We start from the raw sequence: 23,585 nt of genomic DNA, 5'->3' as shown, positions 1-23,585 counted from the left end.
GTTTAGATAAATGGGTATATGAACTAAATTTGCTTCCGTTTTCTATTATTACGTTTTAAAGTTTCATTTTTTTTTATCAACTAAAAGACGGTATATTACCCAAAAAAACTACTACTGTTTTATAGATAAAATGCAATAACTGCATTCCAAATCGATGGTTTCACTTAGAATGCATGGGTTATGCTAAAAAAACAAGTGCTTTATTTACTTGCTCAAACGTTTCTCTTGCTAATGTAAGTTGTTAATATAATCGATTTTAGTTTTTTTTGCTTTATCAACCTTATACTTAATTTCGTTAAATTTTTTAAATAGATAAAAAGCTTTTATAAATAAAGAAAAAAAATTAATTGCATTAATATCATGTTTTTAGATATGTCTACCACGAAGAGAGTTGATTTCGAAATAATTGAAAACTTTGATTCTTAAAAAATAAATTTTAAAAAAACGTTATTGTTAATTGTTTTTTAAAGGCCGTACATGGAATATGACAAAAAAAGTAATTCTGCTGTTTGGAAACATTTTTTAAGAGAAGAAAAAGGGCAAACAGCAATGTGTAAGTCTACTGACTGCAAAAAAATTTTAAAAACTGGAGGTGGTTCAACGAAAGGTCTCCATACGCACTTACTTTCCGTCCATAAAATTAACCTCACACCAACTACTATTTCAATAAACACACGAGATGAACCACCAATAAAAAAACGAAACGTTAACCAGTTATTTTCCGATATTGGAGCGAGAAGAAAAATCACTTCCTGCTACACTTGCACGATTAACAGCCCTTAATGGGATTTCGTTCAACGTGATATGCCGTTCTAGTGATATACGTGCAGGTCTTATAGCTACAGGATTCAAAAGTTTACCCACAACAGTCAAAACTGTGCGTAAAATGGTTGTAGATTACAGCAAAAAAATAAGGAGTTTTTTTATTACTGAAATAGCTAGCAAAAAAAAACCTGAATTCGGTGTAGGAGAAAGATTTTCTTTATCTTTTGATGAATGGACATCATTGCGTAACCGTTGCTACATGAATATTAATTTACATGCACGAAATTGTCAGTTCTGGAGCTTAGGGTTAATTCATAAAACGGGATCAATGTCTGCAGATAAGTGTATTGAGCTATTAGAACAAAAGCTTGCACAACATGGACTTGATTTGAGAAAAGATATTGTTGGTATTATGATTGACGGAGCAAGTCTGATGAAAAAAGTTGGGAGAATATTACCTGTAAATCAACAGTTATGTTTTGCCCATGGTGTGCAACTGGCCGTTATTGAAGTGCTATATCAAAAGCAGGATATAGAAAGAGAAATAGATCAGCAAGACGAAGACGAACAATCAGATATAGAAGACAATTTTTCAGAGAGTAACTCTTGCGAGGATGATGATTTTTCTGACAACGATAAATTGGTTGATCTCGATGCTAGTCATAATTGGCATCGAGGAAACCAATGTGATGTTACTTAGGTAAATTGTGGTCCAGTGATCAAAAAGGTACAAAAAGTAATAGTAATGTTTAGACGATCACCAAAAAAAAACGATATTTTGCAGAAGTATATTGCGGCTGAATTTGGGAAACAAGTAGCTCTAATTAAAGACTGCAAGACAAGATTGAACAGTCTTTTGTCAATGCTTCAACGCGTCTATTTATTAAAAAATTGTATACAAAAGGCATTAATAGACATAAGTTCTACCGGAAGGTGAATCTTTGGCTTTATCTAATATTGGGATTAAAACTGTATCTGCTATCATTAATGCGCTACTTCCAATAAAAGCAACAGTTGAGGCCCTTTGCCGTCGGGATGCTAATTTGTTTACAGCAGATGTTGCCATAACTTTCATGTTAAAAAAACTTAAAGATGCTAACAACGTTATAAGTCAAAAGTTGCATTCATCTCTCGTTCTTCGAATGCAACAAAGGCGTACCGATGCAAGTGGGATCCTTCAGTATCTGCACAATGGTAGAACCAACATTCAGTCCGAATCTGAAATAGAGCTAGTAACAGTTCCGACTTCAAAAAAATGTCGCAAATTAATAGTTGAGTTACTTGAAAGACTAGACGCTACAAATCCAGCTACATCATTAACAGCTAATGAGTCTGAATCAGAAGTTGAACTTTCTGTTTCAAATGAGGCACTATTCGAAATTGTTTCTGATTCTTCTGACTCTTCATCTGAATCTATTTCTTTTGCTCTTAAAAACAGCAAAAGAATCACAGACGAACTTAATAAAGCTATAAAAAAAGCACATTTGCCCAGCATACCAACTCGATGTGAGACGTTATCGATAAAAATTCAAAAGGAAATGGTGTTGTTTGAAAATGGAGGAACACGTGGTGATTTTTTGCAAAGAGCGTATGATTTTTTAATGACTATTAAGCCTACCAGTGTGGAATCAGAACGTGCTTTTTCTGCGGCCGGACTTTTTGCAACAAAAATAAGAAGTCGTCTGGGCAATGAAACTTTGGATGTACTCTGCTTCCTCAAAACGTATTTTAAGAATAATCAAAAATAATTACATACGTATATTATATCTACAAAAACAACGAAGTCTTTATAATTTAATAATTAAGTATGTATAATATTAACAAACCAAAGAATTTCCTTGTAATTTGAAAGTTTTTTCTAAACATACTTTAAATGTCTTATTAATTTCCTTAATATCTTTCTAAAATAATATGTTAAAATCTTTCTGGGGACTACCCTTCAATTTATGATATATGTTTTTAAAGCAATCTTCTATTTTTTTCAAATTTTTAATTCAGATATTCACTTTGTGCATAAAATAATAACAAGAGGCAATATTTTTTTAATCTGTATGGGCAATATTTTTTTTTGTTAAAAATAGATTTTCTAAACTCTTTTTTTTTTAAATTCACCCTTTCATTCCCCACTCGCCTCCCTCCTTCCTTTCATTTCTTTCGCATGATGATAATTGCTTTATGCTTTAGACTAACAGGTTTAATTACAAATAAATGTTTTAATGTTTTGTAAGGCAGGCTTGTGTCAATTAGAATTATAATTAAATACATTTTCATGAAGTAATTGAAATTGTTATAGTATTTTATAAGGTACAATTACAAGTAAATGTAATATAAATACTTAAATTTTAAGTACAAGTAATCATAATTCAATTACTATTAAAATTTCAAGTGATTGTAATTCAAGTATAGTTAAAGTTCTTTGTAAAGTAATTCAGGCAAGAAGAAAATACAAAACTTCAAATTTTCTTTTTTAAATTGAAATGAAAATTCTTAAAGGAAGGTTTAAGTACATCAGCAATCTCAAGTCTCTGATTTTTTAGTCTTGATATCTACATTGCAGTGTGCTCAAATTAACTCTGCCAGTAAAAAATTTTAAAGTAACCATCATTTCATAAGTTTTGCTAAATAATATTTTAACATTTTTAATTATAATTATTCAAATATTGATATGTATGTATTTTTATCCTTTAATGTAGGTGGAAGCAACATAAAGATAACTGGAAGAATGTTTGTATGTTGTGTCTCAAAAAAGTAGCAAGACAGCTAACAGCTTTTCAAACTGAATGAATTTACTGTTTGTATCACACAAACCTTGATGCATTTGATTTGTGCATATCTTACAGGATTTGTAAGTCTTGTAGAACTGCAATACACAGAAAAGAGGATGGAAAAGATGTGACCTTACCAGCCTTGTTTGACTTCAAGTCTATCTGCTTTTGAACAGAAATTCATGGATTGAAATTCAGATTTGTGACTATCTTATCTGTCAAATTGGTCATTCTAGACCGAAACAAGAAAGTCCTTTGGAAGTACCAAATATTAATGAGAAAGCAAGCTCTGCCCTTTGTAGTACTTGCCTTAGCCCTTTAGATAAAGGGTTGCCACATAATTGAAAACTCCTCATCCAAAGCAATGCCGAAGAAATTGAGATAAAAAAGGAAATTCTTGTGATGTCTAAGAAGATCTTCCAGAGAATCACTCAAACATTCAGCAGATCTGGTTACTAATAAATGCAAATGCACAGAAACTGATCGTGATTTGTGGAATGAAGGATGCCAATATTTTTTACAAATTTCAGCACACACAAGCATACACACATGTGCTTGGTGCAACATTACTCAAATAGCTTTTCTTGTTCAGTAAACTTATGAATACTAAGCTCAATCAAAGCAAGCCTCAATTACACAGGCCTGCAAAATGAGAGTCATAACTTTCTCTCTGGAATTTGATTGCTGATTCTAGGGTATTTTGGTGCGCTGATTACGAATATGTACTTAGTTTTTCTCTATCACCTCCAGATTTTTCAAAAAAGGCACAGATAGAAAATAGCAAAAAAACAGAAGATTTCACATAAAAAAATATATATTTAAAACAGAACATTATTTTTAACTTAAAAAACTACTAAAATATAATAACAACTTAACACTAGTCTAAATAACATTTAAATTTCATTTGTGGAACCTGGTCCTTTTCTCCTGGAAGCTTCGGTTGTGCGATTTTCGCTTAAATTTCCGGTTTGGATCGTCGCGCTTCAATAACCAACAATAGTCCGCCATCATGTTGGTATTCCATCTTCCTTGATACCGGACTTCAAGCTCTTTCAAATCTTGGTGAAATCTTTCGCCTTGTTCTTCGCTAACGGCTCCTAGATTTTCTGGGAAGTAATCAATATGAGAATTTAAGAAATGAAGTTTAATGCTCATATTACAACCCATTACACCCAAATTGGAAATCATTTTGGCCACTATTTCTTTATAGTCGGAGCTTTTATTGTTCCCCAAAAATTTTGTCACCACTTCCTTAAATGACTGCCATGCTTGCAACTCGATATCATTAAGTTTTTCATCAAACTTTTCATCCGACATTAATTTCCTAATATCAGGGCCGACGAAAATTCCTTCTTTTATCTTAGCTTCTGATAAAGATGGAAAAACTGAATGCAGATATTTGAAGCCTTCCCCCTCTTTATTTAAAGCCTTCATAAATTGCTTCATTATACCCAATTTGATGTGCAATGGTGGCAGTAAAACTTTTTCTCTGGGAACCAAACTCTGTTTAAGTACGTTTTTGAATCCTGGGGTTAGTTCAGTTCTTGGAGTCCATTCCTTTTTGGTTCAATGATGTTGTTTATCCCGGCTATCCCACTCGCAAAGAAAGCACGGGCATTTTGTATAACCACCTTGTTGGCCTAGTAGCATGCTTATGATTTTCAAATCTCCACACAACATCCAACCGTCTTGCTCATAAGCTATATTAGTCAAAAGCTTTTCCAAATTTTCATAACATTCCTTTAAATGGACAGAATGTGCAACAGGTAACGAGGCATATGTATTCCCATTATGCAGAAGAACTGCTTTCAAACTTCTTTTTGAGGAGTCAATAAGCAATCTCCACTCATTAGGATCGTATTCAATGTCGTACATTTTCGTCAAGCCTGGAATATCTTTACAGAACACTAAATCTTCATCTCCAGCGAAGAATGGAAGAAAATCTTTTTCTCTGTGACGGTACCATGAAAATGAAGTACCAGGTGCCAGCATATTTCTTTCTTTTAATCGTGATCCGAGGAGTTCCGCTGCATCTTTGGGAAGATTCAAATCTCTTGTCAAGTCGTTTAAATGTGACTGTGAAAAGAGCTGACAAGCGTCAGAATCTCCATGAAATTCAGGATCAGATTGGTGTACATCCTCTTCCTCTATATCACAGTCAGAATTTTCAATTTGTAGAGCTGGAACCGGGGGCTGCACCATTTTTGAATCGCCAAATATTGCAGGCGTAACTGATGACACGTTTGGATAGTTTATGTCCCTTTTTTTTTTTGAATTGTATCCAGTTATGTCACAACAACAAAAGTAGCAATCTTTAACATGGTCGTTAGGCTCTCTCCATAGCACAGGCGAAACGATTTTGAAGCTATTTTTCTGTCCTTTTGACCACTTGCGAAGTTCTAATAAACAAGTCGTACAAATTTTATGAGGTGCCCAAGTTTTGTCTTGGTTACTTAAAACGAGTCCAAAATAACTTTTATAAATACTTTTTACAAAGTCTGTAATACTGTTTCGTTGTTTTATCACCATAAATTTCCCGCAAATATAACAGAAACAATTAGGAGAGTTTAAACCAATGATATATTAAAAATAACTAGATGTCTAACTTCCGCGTATTTTTTGAAGCAAAAATCGGCCATTATGGGGGGCAAATTTAACAAATCATAAGCTTCGTATTTGTTTTGTTTTGATAAATAGCGTAAAGATTTTGCCCCCCATAATGACCGATTTTTGCTTCACTTTTTCTTATGCCGATTTACGGCAGTTAGACATCTAGTTACTCTTAATATATCATTGGTTTAAACAACTTCGCGATGCCATTTTAAAGTTTATGTTGCAAGATGCGCACTTCAACTGTTAAATTTCTAAATCAGTGCGGGTACTTATACAAAAATACTTTGGTTTATCTTAATTACACCCTTTTCTAATAATATTCACAACAATTAGTTAATATTACCAAATCACTATGTAATAATGAGCTCATTACTAAATTAAGCCAAAATGACCCGTTTTTGACATGTTTAATGCGAATTACTAATACTTATTATGTAGTCATTAACAAATTACTAATTGGCGTTAATTTCTATGTTCCCTTACACTAATTATATGAAATAAAAATTGAGCTGAAGTAAATTAATAACGTTTTAGACATTTCAACAGGTAGGCGCTCAAACATTTTAAAGCAAAATCTTAAATATTCCATATCAAAAAATCCTGACGTGATGGATTTTTTTTATTATTTTTCTCGTAATCAGCACATCAGAAACTATAAAAAACGTTACTCAGATTTTTAAGAGGAAAACCATTGCAGGCCTGTGTTATTTTTAGTAATCAGTAGTGTTTTGGACAAAGCTTGGGATAAAAATGTTTGGGACTGTTGTTCATGAGCTCATCATCACTGGCCCAGAAAACACCCTGATCTTGAATATCATTCCACCATTGGAGCTATATATCCTACTAGGTATCATTAACTACCTGTACAAGAGCTTCAAAAGTCACATGGGGAGATTCTAATAAGTGGCCAGCTGCACTTCACAAATCCCTATCCTGGAGGACAATTTGAAGGAAATCAATGCTGAAAATTGCTCAACAATGTAATTTAGTTTTCAAATCATGCTTAGGATTTGTCTTCGAAGCAGACTATGCAAACAAAATTTATCAGTTGAAGGCATTTCTGGAATTCCCAAATAGCAGCATCATTCTTAAAGTCCATACAGTGATTTTAAGGAAAATTGCAAATAATCTCTGCTAACTAGAAAATATGTTAAAGAAGCTACTCTAGTTTTTGAAAGATTAAAAAATATAGAACTTTTAAGTCTATCAAATTAGAAAGAAAACTTCAGAATCATGCAACTGTTGGTTAACCACAGAAAATAATTTCTAATCAAAGAAATTTTTTTGTGTAGAGGCATTTTAATAAATGTTCATTCCATGAAACATCAGAATTTTTCAAATTTTCAAGCCCAAGAAACTTGTTTTTATTTTGTAAAAGAATAAAAGAATCTGCACTTTATTTGTTCATATTGATGCATTTTGTATGTTATTTGATAAAACGATAAAGTAGCACATGAAATAGATTTATAGTTGAATATTTTAACCATTATATTCATCTAAATGTGTGGGTCTTTTATGTTTTTTATGACAGTGACTTATATCAATATTATGGTGCTTAAAACAATTTTAATAACTCATTTAATAAAAAACCTCTAAAAAACATTTTTTAGATTTATTATTATTATACTGTAAAAGAAAAAATGTGTCAAAATAATTTTTATTTGTGTAATTTGAGTAACTAAGGCTTAAATATTGTGGGTATACTGGCAAAAAATGTTAACTCAAAAATCCCTGTTTAGAGAAGCCAATCATTTAAGTTTTCTTAAAATACCCTTTTTATAATTTAGCGTTAAATGTATTATAAAATCAGAAAAAAGATGTTTCATTCGACTTGATGTATTTTGCCAGTTTTTAGAGCGTTGTAAACTTTACAAATACTGCATCATTAAGTCAAAACTGCCAATTTTTGACTTAATGATTTTTACTAGTATACCCATGATATTATCATTTAAACGTGAAAAAAGAAAGTTTTTTAAAAATGGAAATTAAAGCCAATTTTAAGGATTTTTTTTCAAATTCTTTTTTGGGCTTTTTAACAGAGAAGTTTCCTAATGATAGTTAAAAAAAATGCAGAATCTCAATATTACAATTGTCATAAGTCCTAAAATATAAGATGCAATTGCTGCACCCATTAAGTGTATTGCCATTTTCTTACACTGTTTCAGATTTTAGAGTCACTTTTAGGTGACAAATGAAATTGTTAAAACTGTACTGTACAGAAAGCTTCAGAAGTAATTTTTTCTGCAGAAAAAAAAGTTTGAATTTAAAATCTGCATTAAAGGATCCTCCGATGTGTTAACTATTATTCCATATAGATGGTTCTCTCAGGTCAGCTAGGTTAATACTATGTTTAAATAACAGTCATCTTAACCAATATTTTGTTTATAAGTTGTGCGCATACCTCACTCTATGTTTTAAGCAAAAATATAAACTTTTTGAACAGTCAGTAAGGAAAAAAATGTTACAAAAAACTTCTTTTCACTTTTTTTACTTTTATTTCCACTGTTGTGTTTTTTATTAAAACTTCTGATACATAATTTTTACAAAATATGTTAAGAATATGTTGTCATAGATAAAAAAAAAAACAAACAACAAACTTAAAACAAAAATAAAAAAAAACATTAATGTACAATATTCAATAAGTTACCTCTTCTCTAGCTAACCAAAATGACATGGTTGTTGCTTTAGGGAACAAGAATGGCTGTGTTGCTCAGACTGCTTATTAATCAATCAAAAGACAAGTTCATTAGATTCTTATCATCACTTTCATCATCATCATCATCATCATCATCATCATCATCATCATCATCATCATCATCATCTAATATCTTGAATTCAGCTGTTGGATTCAATCATTATGAAAAAGAATACTTAAATTTTAAGTTAGAAGTTCCTGAATACTTCAACTTTTCAGAGCATGTTCTTGAAGAATGGAAATCTAAAGAAATGGTTAGTTCTAATAGTTTTTTTGTTGAAAATATGTTTGATGTTTCTTTTCTTTTTTTATCTTATATTTATGAAGTTTTAAATTTTTAACAATTTAAAACCTCATACACATGTACAGATGCATATTGACATGCAATGATATGCAAATGTAAGCATATATCAAAGTGCCCGCACACAACTATTACTTTGTTCTTTTTCATGTCATTTAAATATAACCACACTTTCTTATTCTTTTATCCAAACACATATGCATGCTTTTTTTTCAAAATATTTGACAGACAATTAACAACTGTCATCGAGTGGATTCCAGAACATGCTTAATATGATTTTGGCTTTCAAGATGAAAGAATTTCAAATGGAACTTATTCAACTTGTATGCTCTTATTGCATGATATTTCTCAAGAAAAGACACATTTCTAATTTCCAGAATGGTTTTACTTTTCATCAATCATTTTGTCAAAACCTACTTGTCTTCACCAATATCTTACAATTGTTAAGTATTCAATATCACTTGGCAATAACCAGAAGAAATAAGTCAACTCCAGTTCCAAACAAGTATCCTTTTTTAAAAACCCCATCATATTTTTAGAGATTAAGGGACAAAGTCCTGCACATGCACTTCAAGCACTTTATGAAAGTACTTGAAGAAAAATTTTTAAAGAGATGAGAAATAATTGCAAGTTGAATATTTAAAAAAAAACAAAAAACAAGCTTATCCTGGTGGCATAGTCAGACTCAGCAAATTATTGGGCCATTAGTTCAAATTGTGTCTAGCTCCTTATCAAGCATTAAGAAAAATAAACCATATCTTCTCACTAGAGAAAATTTGATCATCAATAGAGAACTAACTTATCAAATGCCAACACAAGGAAACTAGCTTTTCTCAAAACTCCTGTTAGATTAAATTCTAGCATACTTTTTAGATTTTAATGATTTGATATTTTTATTGTTTCTCTAAGTTTCCAGTTATATATGAAAAGTATTCATCAAAATGTTTTTGTTTTTCTTACCACAAAAATAATTTAAAATTGAACTTATAATTATTTTTAAATGTATGTGAACATTTTGACTATTCTGGTTGTTAGCTGAAGTTATTTTAAATACTAACTCTCAAAATAAGAGTATTTTTGATAAAATTCAACCTTATTTTAATTTTTAGATTCTATATTTTTACCCCAATGATGGAGTTGGGAGAATTTGTATATATCATTCATGAGTTTTTTTGGGTGTACATACCTATTAAATACATGTTAATATGCTACATAGTATGGTTGTTGAGCTTTTGACTACATGTTATAGGTGTTAAGGATTTTAAAATCTACATATTAGTGATAACATCATTTTTTTCTCTGTAATTAAGTTTCCCACTCATTTTTTAAGGCTAATTGATATAAAGCTATTTTATAAATATTTAAACAATAACTGTTTATATGCAGTTTATAAATTGTGAAAAGTTGCAAGACATAATTTAAATAAGGTTTACTATTTCAAGATTTTCTTAAAGTATTTTATCTTTTTAACACAAATTTATTTTGTGTTTTTGTTATTGACCCTTATATTTTATCATTTGTAGAAAGGTGAGAGGCCTTCTTCATTTCCTGCATTGTGGTGGATTGATGATCATGATGGAAAAGAACTCAAGTGGAATTTCCAAACCCTATTGGCAGAATCAAACAAGTAATTTTGGAACGCTTTAATTATTACATAACATTACATATATACATTACATTAGATATATACATTACATTATATTATATTACATACATCCATACATACATACCCCTTTGCTAAAGCTAGTTTTAAGAAAGTTAAAATTTTGCTGTTCTCACCCCTAATTCTATCTCAATCAACAAAAATACTATCTGCACAAAATTTCTGCTCAGTTGAAAAATTTTAAGTTGATTCTATTAAAAAGCAGTACTCTTATTTTAACCATTTTCTTTTGTCTTATTGCAGAACTTTATGCTCACATATCCAGACAACACCAGCAATTCTTTAAAACGTTCTGAATAAAATCAAAAAATTCTAAAAAATTCTAGAAACACAGCTTCTATAAGAGAAGCACATTTTTATTTACATTACATACAGTTACTTTAGAATCTAATCATGTGGACAAATGGACATAAAAAATATTTTTTTCTTAAGACAGAATTTAATAGCAAATAAGTAATTTTTAAGGTTTTCTGCAAAAATGTGTAAAAATCTGTTTCTCAATTTCATGTTTTGAAATTGAACAAGAATCATCCTTATATGTGAATGAATTGCAAAAAATCTTTTCAAAAGCACCTTGGTTTCAGAAACTAGAGATGGTGTGAAATTTTTTTTGAGGCTGCAACTTTTCTAGATTTTACAGGTGCTGTTTACTTGAACTGTTTCATTGTATCATAACAAAATGCCTGGGTTTTGTTAGCTGTTTTTTGTTTTTTTTTTTGACAAAAAAGAAAATAAAGGTATTTATAATATTATCTTTTTTAAATTCAGAGTTTCCAATGTATTATCAGAGGTATGTGACATTCAATTTGGAGATTGCATTATTGTTGCTCTTCCACGACTTCCTGAATGGTGGCTCATTAATGTTTCATGTTTGCAAACAGGTATTTAGTTACGTTAATATAAACATAGTTATTAAATAAAACTGTTTTTTAATAACTATTTTTTAGTTATTATGATTTTTTTTGTTGTTGTTCAAGTTTGTTATTTGGATACTTTTATTGATATAGGAGCCATAATAAGTCCTGGAACAATATCTTTAACTATAAAAGATTTTCATAATCGTTTACAAGCTTCAAAAGCAAAATGTATAATAACAATTCCTGAACTCACTGAAGTAATTGACAAAGTAAGTTTAGGTCAAAATACTTATAATTACTTCTTTTTTTTTTATTTAAATAAAGGTCAAAAATAGTGATTCAATTATTTTTTTCTTACTTTTAATTGAGTTATTGTTGTTAATTTCTTACTTTCATAATTTAAACAACCATGAAAAACAATGAAGGCATCGCAAAATGTAAAAACACTACAAAAAAAGATTTTTGTTGATTCTTGCTGCAAGTTTGAGAGGTGCTACCTTTAGATTTTAAAATTATTATGTTTTATTGAGAAGCCTTAAATAGTAAAAGTTATTATTCTTTAAATATTGTCTGTTATTTTATGTTTTTAAAAAAAACACTTTTTAACAGAAATGGATGGCTTTCCTTAAACAAACTAATGGTGAGATCCTCAGATAAGTTTCAGGTATTACTTTTTTACTTTATGATAAAAGTATTCAAGTCAGAATGAGGTTTTCTCTTGAGTCTTTATTGCTTGTTTTAGATTTATTTTAAGCTTTTACAGATGTTATTTGTTTATTCTGCTCTATATTCACATTTAAAGTTTCTTCACAAAACTGTCAACAACTTGTAATATATTACTATATTACAAAATCCACATAAAATAATGTTTCTACATAAGTTTGTGCTAAATGTAATGTATTGTAGTTAACAAATGTTTTTTTTATTTTTTATTTTTTATTTTTTTGCATCAGTGCTTTAAAACAAAAGGATCTGATCCAATGTCATGGTTTTTTACAAGTGGAACTACTGGCTTTCCTAAAATGGCAGAGCATACTCATGCAAGTTATGGTTTAGCTCATAAAATTACAGGAAGGTATTTTTTTAATCCTAATTTTGTATAAATTCCTTTTCATTTATTTGCATTTAAAATCACCAATTAATGTTTTTTTAGTATGAAAATTTGAGTTGCTTTAATGTTGTAAAAGAACAAAAAAAACAAAAAAAAAAATTTAGTGAGACAACAGGTTCAGATGTTTTTTGGCTTAAAAATGAACTTTTCCATTTTGATCTTTCAAATTTAAATTGGATTATCTTACAAAAGTTAAAAGTTTTGACACTAAAAAAAAAATTGTAAAAAAAAACAAATTTCTTTTAAATAATTTTGAATTTTGTTCAGCAAGTTTTTTAAATTCCAATTTTCACCTTTTTTTCACATTATTTAGTAAAATTATGTGAGCAAAAGATGTAAATTTGAATTTAAAAAACTTGATTTAAAGTTGTAAATGAGAATATTATTCAAAAATTGAGTATGTAATTATGTTATATACATAATATTTCAAATGGTCTCCAGTTATTGGTACCGTAAAAGTGCCTAACTTTGCACAACCATTGGTAACTTTGCACAACAGTATGTCAAAGATGTTTTATTCTCTAGCAGCTAAAAATTTGAACTAAAAATGTAAATCACTTTAGAATCCGACGTTTTGTTTTAGTGTCAATACAAAACTCATGTAAAATAGTTTTATAAACGCAATTTCTTGCAACACGAGTCGTTTTGTGTAAACATAGAAGTAGAATACAAAAATTATGTCTTACAACTTTTATCTGTGCAGCAGATCAGAATTGAACTCAAAAGTGAGTAAACTGCTTAAAGTGTTTATTATGGTAATGATTTGAAGTATACTAAGTGTTTAAACTAATATCGATAAAAAAAAATTAAAATTTAACAGTCTTGTAAATAAAGTACTTTTTTGGCAGAATTTGGGGTAACTTTCCACAATGTACAAAGTTCACCTTAAATGTTGTTGGTCATCCAAAAGCAATACTTTCTAAAATTTTATTCAATTATTTTATATAAGCAGAGTTATTTTATACTTTTTTTTATAGCTTTAAATAATTTCTTGGGTAACTCAAGGTCAAATTAAGTTATTAGTTGTTTTTTCCAGATGTCAAGTCATTACAAAAAGAAGCTTAAAACCAGAAAATACAAAAACTATACAGAGGACGATCTGGCTAAATGTCTTGAAGATGTAAAATTTAAAAAGCTGACACAAGAGCAATCTGCTACAAAATATGGTGTTAGTAGAAGAACGATTTGTTACAAATTGAAAGGAGAGCATAACTTAAAACCTGGTAAACCGTATTATTTTTCCAAATTAGAGGAGGCTGCCTTTGTCAAATGTACCATTCAATTAAGTCAATTAGGATAACCTATTGGTAAAGAAGACTTTTGTCATAATATGAACAATTATATCCATAGTTCTGGTAGAAAAGTAAAAGAATATAAAGTCTTTCCTGGACCTGATTTAATCAAGTTATTCTTACAAAGACAGAACTAACAAATAAATTTGTGCCAAACATAAAAAAATCACGAGCAAATGTTAATGAAAAAATTCTAAAAGAATATATTCAACATCTTACTAAAACCATACAAGATATTCCTCCAGGCAACATATACAACTATGATGAACAAATGCTTGGTAAAAAGAGGCAGTAAATACCCCACCAATATAAGAGGCACTTCTAAGACAAGTATTTCTATAATGATATCAGGTAATGCAGCAGGTGAAATTTTACCATCTTTTGTTGTTTATAAGGCTACTAATCTGTGGTCAACTTGGTGTGTAGGAGATCTTAAAGGAGCCAGATACTTCAGTACTAAAAGTGGGTGGTTTGATGGAGTAGCTTTTGAAGAGTGGTTTTTTTCTATAGTTTTACCTTCTTTGAAAAAGAAGTTAGGAGTTAAAGTTCTGTTAGGAGATAAGTAATCCTCTTACATCTCTCCAAAAGTTATTGAGGCCTGTGAAGAAATAGAAATAAAGTTTGTTTGTCTACCACCTAATAGTACACATATAACTCAACCCCAAGATGTAGCTTTCTTTAAACCTTTGAAAACAGCTAGGCATAAAATTATAAAGATTCACCTGTTGGCTGCACAAAGACATCTCTTGACAAACAACATTTCCCAGAACTTTTAAATAAGTTAATGTCTGCTGTAGAGCCAAATCAGGCTAGTAATTTACAATCAGGTTTTAGAATGTGCAATCTCTATCCAGTGAATGTCAATGAACTTCTTACAAAATTTAGAGAAAAGGAATCTTATGATGAAGAAGTTCTAGAAGACAGCTTTAAGGTTTTTTTACAAAACAAATTTAAATCTTTGGAATCTGTAGGAACTAATATACGAAAAAATAAACTTTCTGTTCCTGCAGGCAAAAGCGTTAGCATTGAAGATCTAGAAAAATTTAATGAGGGTTGTGATTTTGCCTCAAAGAAAATTGCAAAGAGGAAAAACTAAGAAAAATTAGGAAACTTTTCAAAGTACTTGAATTTGGCTTTCAATAGGGCTTTTGAACTGTGTTTTGTTAATTTTGGTTTTTTATTCAAAAAAAGGAAATCTTTAATTATTTTAGTTTATCTAAAAGTAATCTTTAATTGTTTAAGTTTACCAAGATGCAAATGAGCTTTTTTGTGTTTTTAATGAGGTTGTGTTCAGTTTTCTTTTATCATAGCATGTTATATTCTTTATTAAGCATAATAATGCTAAAATTAATCTTTTGTTTTTTTTGTTAAACTACTCTTTGAATTATTTTTCCTTCAGAAAGTATGAAAAAAGAGGTCACTTTGTACCAATTCCATACATATCATAAAGCTATTCTAATTTTTTTTTAAGTTGTGCGAAGTTACCCAGACCCCTGGTTAACTTTGCCCATTTTTTAAACAATCTTTAAAAATTACTTCTTAATTAGTAAAAATAAATTTAAGAATTAAAATAGAATTTAGATATCCTAAATAAATGATTTGCAAGTTTACATCAATATAATAAGAAGTTTAAAGCAGATTTTTATAGATCAAAATTGCAAATAAATCAAATTTTTGTGCAAAGTTAGACACTTTTACAGTAGTTTGATTTGAAACTGCTATTAAAGTCTTTGGTTATAAAATTAGTGAAAGCGTGCCATCTTTAAAATCTATGAAGACATTTTAATAATCATATACTTTCAGCAATTTCAAAAATAAAGCTTTTTAGAATATTTTTACATTAGGGTATAAGTGTTACAACTTAATGTATTTTTCAAATACATTAAGTTGTAACAACACTAAATTATACTCTAATCAATTAATGTATTTTTCAAAGTCGACCAAAATTGACTAAACATTTTTAAAGTCGACTAAAAGTCGATATAGTCAAAATATTTAAATAAAAATTTTATAGTAATCATATACTTTAATGTTGTTTGACAATTTTTTTTTTTAGATGGTATGAAACAAATAGAACTTTAAGAGAGTAAACAAAAAAACTAGGTGGTATGTAATACTGTTATAATAACTCATGCTGTTGTTGCATCAAGAGCATTTTCTTTGTTCAATTTTAATTTATCTAATCTCTTAAATGAATTAAAATTGAATAAACAAACAAAAATGGAAATTAAAATCACAAAGTAAAGAAAAAAAATACAGATGAGCATTTTGTATTATTTTTCACAACAATTAAAGCAAAAAATTAACAAAAAAATTAACAAATAAAAAACAGTGGCATAGATAGGTAAGGGTAGATAGGGTGGCTAAACTTTTTTTGGGGTGGCAAATTTATAAAACTTTTTTGCATCCTTAACTGAGTACCAAAACAAATTACTTTAATTTTTAACATTTTGTTTTAAAAAGCATCGACTGGTTACTATAATGAGAAAAAGGAAACATTAATAAAGTGGTGGTACATACAGTAAGCTAATAGTTAAGTTTATGTGATACAGCAAAAAGGTTCAATGTTCAGATATTTTGGTTGAATTAAAAAAACTGCTATGAATGATGATCTTTTGCATGGCTCAATCTTTTTAAATAATTTATCTTTACAAGATAAACTACTAATAAAGATATCTCTTTACTAATTGGTCAGCATCATAACAATGTTAAAGGATGAAAAAATTAAATTAAGTGAAAAATAGAAGTAAGGATGTCAGGATGATTACCCGATTAAATCCACTTAAAAATGTTTAGGGAGCGTTTACATGTTATACTTGTATAGATTGAAAAGCCACAAGGTAAATATATAAAGACTTGTATTTATTGTGATATTTTGTTATTGATTTTTTTTTTAAGATTTTGGTTAGATTTGACACCTAAAGACATTATGTGGAATGTTTCTGATACTGGATGGGCAAAATCTGCATACTCATCGTTTTTTGGACCTTGGTGGCAAGGTTCTTGCATTTTTGTTCATAACACACTACGGTTTAATGCGAAAAAGACATTAGAAGTTCTTCACAAGTACCCAATATCAGTAACTTGTCTGCCACCAACAGCCTACAGGTTACTTGTTTTAGAGAACATAAAAAAGTTCCCTTTCAAATGTAATTTTTTAATATTTTAGTTTTTATGAACAGTATTTTACAGTTGAAATGATAAGACATCTCTTTTTTTGCTAGTTTTTGCTTTCTAATTTTGATATTTACTGTTTGGCTCTGATGAAATTTTATGGTAGGTAGTTGTTAGAACTACTTTTTTTTTATTACTGCTCTCATTCAACAGATTATTGACTAATTATTGTAATTATTAATCTCATTCAACAGATTATTGTAATTATTAGTAATTAACTAATTACACAGATCACAATGTTGCAACCTTTAAATTTTTGTGGTTTTTTTTTTTTTTTTTTTGTCTTTTTTTGTAATACTGGATCTCATATGTTTTAGCATGCAGTGAAAAACCCATAAAACCGCCTAGAGCAAGTTGGGTATTTATATTTGAGATACAATACATGACAACAGTTGTCTACAAAATGCAATATTATTATTCAAAATGAACTCCACAAGCCTTGACACACCATTTAAGTCAGTTCTCAAATGTATTGTGCAACATCCACAGTGCTCATGAAAAATTCAATCCATAATCTCAATGCAAGCTATTTGAACTGGAATATTTAAACTATAAATTGTCAAATTGCAGAATAGAAAGATCAAAAAGAACCTTACAGGAGAAACATGAACTTTTTATGCAAGAATTTTAATCAAATTTCTATTAACCAATAACAAAATTTATTGGTAGCATAATTGCCCAAAAATAGGAAAATTTTCACAAAGGAAAATGGATTTTTTAAATCTCTCATTAAATATGTGAATATCAAGATGTTGCCAGGTTTAACTCAAATGATTGCATATCCTAATAATAATGTAGTTATTTTGTCATATTTATATTGGGGGAAATAAATGGAGGGACATAATTTCTCTTGTAATTTAATGAATACATTATTTTTATTGCATTTGAATTCATGAAATTTCTGTTAAATACTTTAAAAAATTTTAAAATACTACAAAAAGTTGAAGAAAAAATGTCTTTTTTCTAGTGTAGTTTTCATAAAAGTATTCTTGTTGGCTTTCAGACTTAAAATGTGAATTTTTTTTAGCTCTGCGCCACTGTGTATCAGCTGGTGAGCCTTTAAATCCTCAAGTGATTAATATTTGGCAAAAAAAAACTGGTCTTACTATTAGAGAGGGCTATGGCCAAACTGAGATGGTGACTTTTTTTGCTTTTGTTTAAGTTTTTTTCAGTAAGAATTTTTTGTTTTGATTGCATGTATTACATTTAGACTTTAAGTTGTGGCATGTATCAATGTATTGATATGAAACCTGGATCAATGGGTAAACCAGCCCCTGGTTATGACTTGCAGGTACTTGTGAAATTCTATTGTTAAAATCATATTGTTAAAGTTTGAGTAACAAACCCTATGATAATATTTGATGACTAATACAAGGAAGTATGTTTTTGTTAGAATTGTTTTCCTCTGTTTATTTAATTTAGATAATTGATGATAATGGTACATTATTAGGGCCTTTTGAAGAAGGAGAAGTAGCAGTCAAATGCTTTCCAGAGCGTCCTGTTGGTTTGTTCTCCAGATACGTGGTTAGTTTTAATTTGCGTAAAATTAAACTAAAAAAAAAATTGAGGATTTTAATTTTTGTTAACATCTTTTTTATTGGATAGGATGATCCTATTAAAACCAAAGAATCCTTCAAAGGAGAGTTTTACTTAACTGGTAAGTTGTAGCATTATTTTCCAAAAAGAAATATTACAATGTGTAATGTTGCATCACCTAGATGTATTGTTGTATCATATAGATGTTGTATCATTGTTATATGTTTTGTAATTTAAAAAGTTATGAAAATATTTTAGTAAAATATTTTAACTAAATTTTAACAACTAGTCATTTTTAAACATTAATTTTACCCAAACTTGACTAATACCCGAGATTGTAAGTCATATTTTATCATGAATTTTCTAGTAACCTTGCCTTTACAGGAGATCGAGGTTATAAAGATAGAGAAGGTTACTTTTGGTTTGTTGGTAGATCAGACGATGTTATTATATCTGCAGGGTTCGCTTTTTTAAAAATTTGAATAAGTTTAATTACGTAGTATTTTGATTGAGAAAATTTGACCTTTTTTAAAACCCTTTCACGCAAACATGACAATCTTATAATAAAGAGTTTTTAAAATTTTTTAAAAATTATTTTTTTTTTTTAGATATCGAATAGGTCCTTTCGAGGTTGAAAGTGCTCTTTTAGAACATCCTGCTGTTGCTGAATCTGCAGTAATAGGTGTCCCTTGTGAAGTTCGTGGTTCGGTATACACTTCTGTTAAATTTTTAATAAATTGATATTATCAAAAAAATAACAGAATTGATCTCAGTTCAGAATTGATCTCAGTTTATTTTAGCTATATTTGAACAAATTCTTTTAAGGAGCTATAAAAATATTTCTTTTCTTACCAACAAGTTTTTAAAGTATTAACGACTGTTTTTTGTTGCTTTTTTTGTGTTATTAGATAGTAAAAGCGTTTGTTATTTTGACTGATGATTATAAAACGCATGATAAAGAAACAATCGTAAAGTTGCTGCAAGAACATGTGAAAATGTCTACCGCGCCTTACAAATACCCTAGAAAGGTAATTCCAAGTCTTCAATGCGATGTAACTTTTACATAAAGTGAAGTTGAATTTTCTTTTTCCTTAATATAGATTGAATTTGTTGAATCTTTACCAAAGACGATAAGTGGAAAGATCAGGAGAGTAGAATTAAGAAAGAACGAAAAAGACAGAAAATTGGAAAAATCATAAGAGTTGATGAAGAACTAACGGAAAAACGTTGAAGCAGTTTTTTAAAAATGTATAATAAACTAATAACATTTTTGTTAACTTTTAATAATTGAACAGCCAGAACCAAGCAACAAATTTAAATGCATTGCATTATGCATTTAAATTTGTTGCTTGGTTCTGGCGATATGCATTATCAAATTTTTAGTTTTTTTAGTATTGCACTCTTGACACAATATCTGTACGATTTTTTACTATTAAAAAATTGTACCAAACGATCAATATCTCATGGGCTGATAACATTAAAGCGTTATGCGATATCCAAGCGTTTAAAATCACATGTGATATAATATTTACGCGATTATTTACTGTACGATATGAATCGCTATGCAATATCCAGACAATTATTTTTGAGGGGCAAGTTAGTGATTGGATGTCACTATCAATTGATCTCTAAAATTAACGTAAAAAAATTAATACTTCTCGCGAAAATCTAATGTTTACAGCAGTAATATAATGCTTTCCGCTAAAAGGTAACGCTTCACGCAAATGTTTAGTTGGTACTAAAGTCAAAATTTCCGAAGGAAAGTTTTTATGCGTTAAGAGTGTGTCATTAGTATTTTATAGTGCTTACAGATTCAGAAGCATCCGCAAATATTTTACTTAAGAACTCATTGTTTCTTATATCACTTGCAACAAATGCCTTGACATCACAACTTTACGAGAAGTTAAGACGAGTTTTAATGAACCTACAACTGATCTACATTTTTATATTTGGAATAAATAAAACTTTCACAACCAAGTTAAGTAAAACTGACTGCCATGGCATAAAATATCAAATCGTGGCCTTGACAGCACAAGTCGCATTAATTTATGAGGGCGCTTAACTTAGAATTATTCTAACTCAAATTTCTAAAATTATTCTGAATTTTTAAAGATAACAGAAATTGATTACTTTTTTTACTTCCCACCTTTGTGGTGTCAGTTTTTGGTAATGAAAACTCAAGTTCGTAATCTCAAGAGTTACCCAGTTTTGTAATCTTTGTTAAGACTTTCATTTATCGTCCGTTTTCTGTAATTTATATGATAACGAATTGATTGAAAGCATAGAGTTTCGTTTCGAAATACATGAATAATTTATCAGGAATGCAATGTGAACTGATGATTTAAGTAATCATTTTTAGAGGGTTTTTTTTGAAACGTTTAAACTTTGTTTATAAATAAATTTCATAAGTTTGAATTGCATAAGTTCTTTAAAGCTTTTGAAAACATCTGTTCGCGAAAAAAATTCGCTGAAGAAAAAGTTTTCAATTTATAAGTAGGAGAATTTTTTTGTTAATTTTTTATTTTAGATGATTACAAATAAAATCTGATTCTGAATTTACGAATAAAATCTGATTCTGAATTTTGCATGATTATTTAGGTTATTGTTATCTAAATTAATACATACATAAAAAATATGATTAATATGCATTTATAGGATTTTTTGTAAAAAACCTCTGCACCGCATTTCCTTTAAAATGTTCAAGTTTGTAAATTGCATTTAAATTAGCTATTTCAAATATATCCCATAAATCACACTTTTTTCAGAAAAAAGTCACTATTTTTCAAAAATTGATATTTTTGCACAAAATGAATTGGCTCTATAGACGTAAATAAACAACTGATTATATGCAACATAAATTAGGCTTGTGGGGATCTCCTAAAATGATCCGTAAAAATCGTCATTTTTTCAGAAACCCCTTCTGACAAAAATTTTTTACGTCACTTTATCGTTGTTTTAAATAAACGATGTGGCTGGAGCTCTGGCATTTAGAGGAGCAATATGACCGTCACGATTCAGACACTCGGAGCTTGAATTTTTTTCTTTAGTTCTGACACTCGGATTCCTTATTTTTATTTTACAGTTTGTTTTTTTTCTTTGTTGTATGTTTTCTACAAAATTTGCCAATTGAACGTTTCTTACAAATCTAACTACACCCAAAAGGTTAGTACGCTGATAACTAAAGACTAGTAAAAAAATTTCAGTTTGTTCTTATAATACATCAAATATATTTCACATGCCTAACTGTAACTAAAAGATTTGATTAAAAGAGATATCAACAAACTTTCCTTTTTCTTTCGGTGAGTGCTTGCAGTGATGAAAATAGCAACTTAATTAACAACAACAGCGCTCTTAAATGATGACGTGCACATCGCCACAAGAGATTCTGATTTGATTTTTATAGATTACCACTTTAATGTAAATAGAGTAGCTTGTGATTATATTGCAGGATAAAGAGAGTAAATGAAACAGTAAAATCTATATTTAAATAATACAAAGTTGTTTTAATATCTTAACACCATCGGATTCATACAAAAAATATTTCATGATTGAAGCCTATAACAGCTTGGTTTTTGACTACAGATGAAGTTGACCCATACACGTTCTCTTGCACCCAGGAATTACGTAACAACTACGTAATAATTATAATCAAAAGCGTTTTAAAGAGGAGACAAACATTGAAAAATGTTCGTGAAAATTCCTGCTGAGATTAAGATAATTTGTAACCGATCATTCCTTCCACAAATAATTTTAACTTGTTTGAGAAATGCATAACTGTGATGAGTTGTATTGGTCAAGTTTCAGTGCTAGTTTTTTCTGACAACACAACAACTATCAACTAATACATGAGCAATTTTATTATGAAGTTAAATGGTGAGATAATGAAGTCAAGTGGTGAGATTAAAAAGTTTAGTGGTGAGATCATGAAGTCAAGTGGTGAGATTACGGGACCGCATTAAAAATTTCAGTATTTTTTTTGGAAGTAAAATTCTTTGTGACGATGAAGATTATTTAAGGTCCGATTCGCCGGATGCCGAATATAAGAATGATTCATCCGATAATAATTGTTGAGTACATAACATTTGCCAGTTTTGAATTATCACCTTAGTCTTAGTTAGCATATGCATATATATTTTTATTTTTCTCTTGCAAGGGAAAATATTTTTACATAATTTGTGTTTAATTGATTATTTATTTTTTATGCTTTTTTTTTAGTTAAAAAAAACAAGATTTTTTTAATGCATTTTTTCATTCCGTAAAAAAGGTTTTATAAAATTTCTTAAAGTTTTAAAGTAATCAAAGAATACATAACTAATCAATAAAATGCCAAAATATTTTTGATCACATTCATAACAATCAAATCTAAGAACAAAATGTTTTTTTCCGCCATACTAGGTAGGCGAGTCACTGAAGTTTGGTTGCTGTTTTCATACGCATGCTCTCTAAATTTTTTTTTTTTAGTTAGGGTAAACTGACCTATATCTGGCCGCGTCCTAATTTTGGCCGATTTTCAGAAGCTCAAAATGCTTTAATGTAATAGTCTATTGGTCTGTTATGAAATAAGATATGATATTTTAAGTTTGTAATTTTTAAATGTGCAGTTAAGAAAATATATAGATATGCTGATGCTTTGAAAACATGCTAGAAATATTAGATTAATTTCTTGCGTCCGTAAACTCGATGTTTGATATTTTCAAAGTTTTGATAATTACATTCAAACATTGCGTTTGTAAATCGCTTGAATTGAAAGTAATATTAAAATGTAATGTTATTAAAGCTGTATATGTAATTTTTCTAGTTTTGAATAATGTGT

General features: G+C 29.2%; 1 protein-coding gene and 1 pseudogene across 4 annotated transcripts; both read left to right on the top strand.

The window, feature by feature from the left end:
* Window positions 1–6,286: 6,286 nt before the first annotated feature.
* LOC145184057 (acyl-coenzyme A synthetase ACSM3, mitochondrial-like) lies at window positions 6,287–20,049 on the top strand. Of its 3 annotated transcripts, none has more exons than XM_090093137.1 (16): window positions 6,287–6,408; window positions 10,663–10,766; window positions 11,571–11,683; window positions 11,810–11,928; window positions 12,085–12,149; window positions 12,269–12,323; window positions 12,613–12,734; window positions 16,961–17,211; window positions 18,264–18,373; window positions 18,447–18,527; window positions 18,659–18,760; window positions 18,842–18,893; window positions 19,157–19,232; window positions 19,381–19,480; window positions 19,681–19,800; window positions 19,873–20,049. In XM_090093137.1, exons 6-16 carry the CDS (start codon window positions 12,297–12,299, stop codon window positions 19,969–19,971), a joined length of 1,140 nt encoding a protein of 379 aa, XP_089949263.1. In that variant the 5' UTR covers window positions 6,287–6,408; window positions 10,663–10,766; window positions 11,571–11,683; window positions 11,810–11,928; window positions 12,085–12,149; window positions 12,269–12,296; the 3' UTR covers window positions 19,972–20,049. The 3 variants fall into 3 exon arrangements, 2 of the variants coding, with proteins under 2 accessions (XP_089949263.1, XP_089949262.1); XR_016454145.1 differs by lacking the exon at window positions 6,287–6,408 and adding an exon at window positions 7,421–9,092 and having other exon boundaries at window positions 16,961–17,170; XM_090093136.1 differs by lacking the exon at window positions 6,287–6,408 and adding an exon at window positions 7,421–9,092.
* Window positions 13,328–15,285, top strand: LOC149886051 (uncharacterized; annotated as a pseudogene). Its single transcript, XR_016454146.1, has 2 exons — window positions 13,328–13,525; window positions 13,807–15,285. The product of XR_016454146.1 is annotated as an uncharacterized LOC149886051 (transcript).
* Window positions 20,050–23,585: the final 3,536 nt, after the last annotated feature.

Source organism: Hydra viridissima, unplaced genomic scaffold (assembly GCF_058129835.1).
Source record: "Hydra viridissima isolate aposymbiotic clone 2 unplaced genomic scaffold, HvirCarnegie_v1 scaffold_7, whole genome shotgun sequence".
NCBI lineage: Eukaryota > Metazoa > Cnidaria > Hydrozoa > Anthoathecata > Hydridae > Hydra > Hydra viridissima.
Note: the sequence above shows the minus strand (reverse complement) of the source record. Positions and strands in the feature narration are given on the sequence as shown.

What these genes read in the sequence shown, in the direction of transcription:
- LOC145184057 (XM_090093136.1), top strand. Translation starts at nt 8,841, where the DNA reads ATGGCTGTGTTGCTCAGACTGCTTATTAATCAATCAAAAGACAAGTTC. An exon ending in GCTCATAAAATTACAGGAAG is followed by an intron (nt 12,735 to 16,960) that starts GTATTTTTTTAA and finishes TTTTTTTTTAAG; the next exon opens with ATTTTGGTTAGATTTGACAC. An exon ending in CTTACAAATACCCTAGAAAG is followed by an intron (nt 19,801 to 19,872) that starts GTAATTCCAAGT and finishes TCCTTAATATAG; the next exon opens with ATTGAATTTGTTGAATCTTT.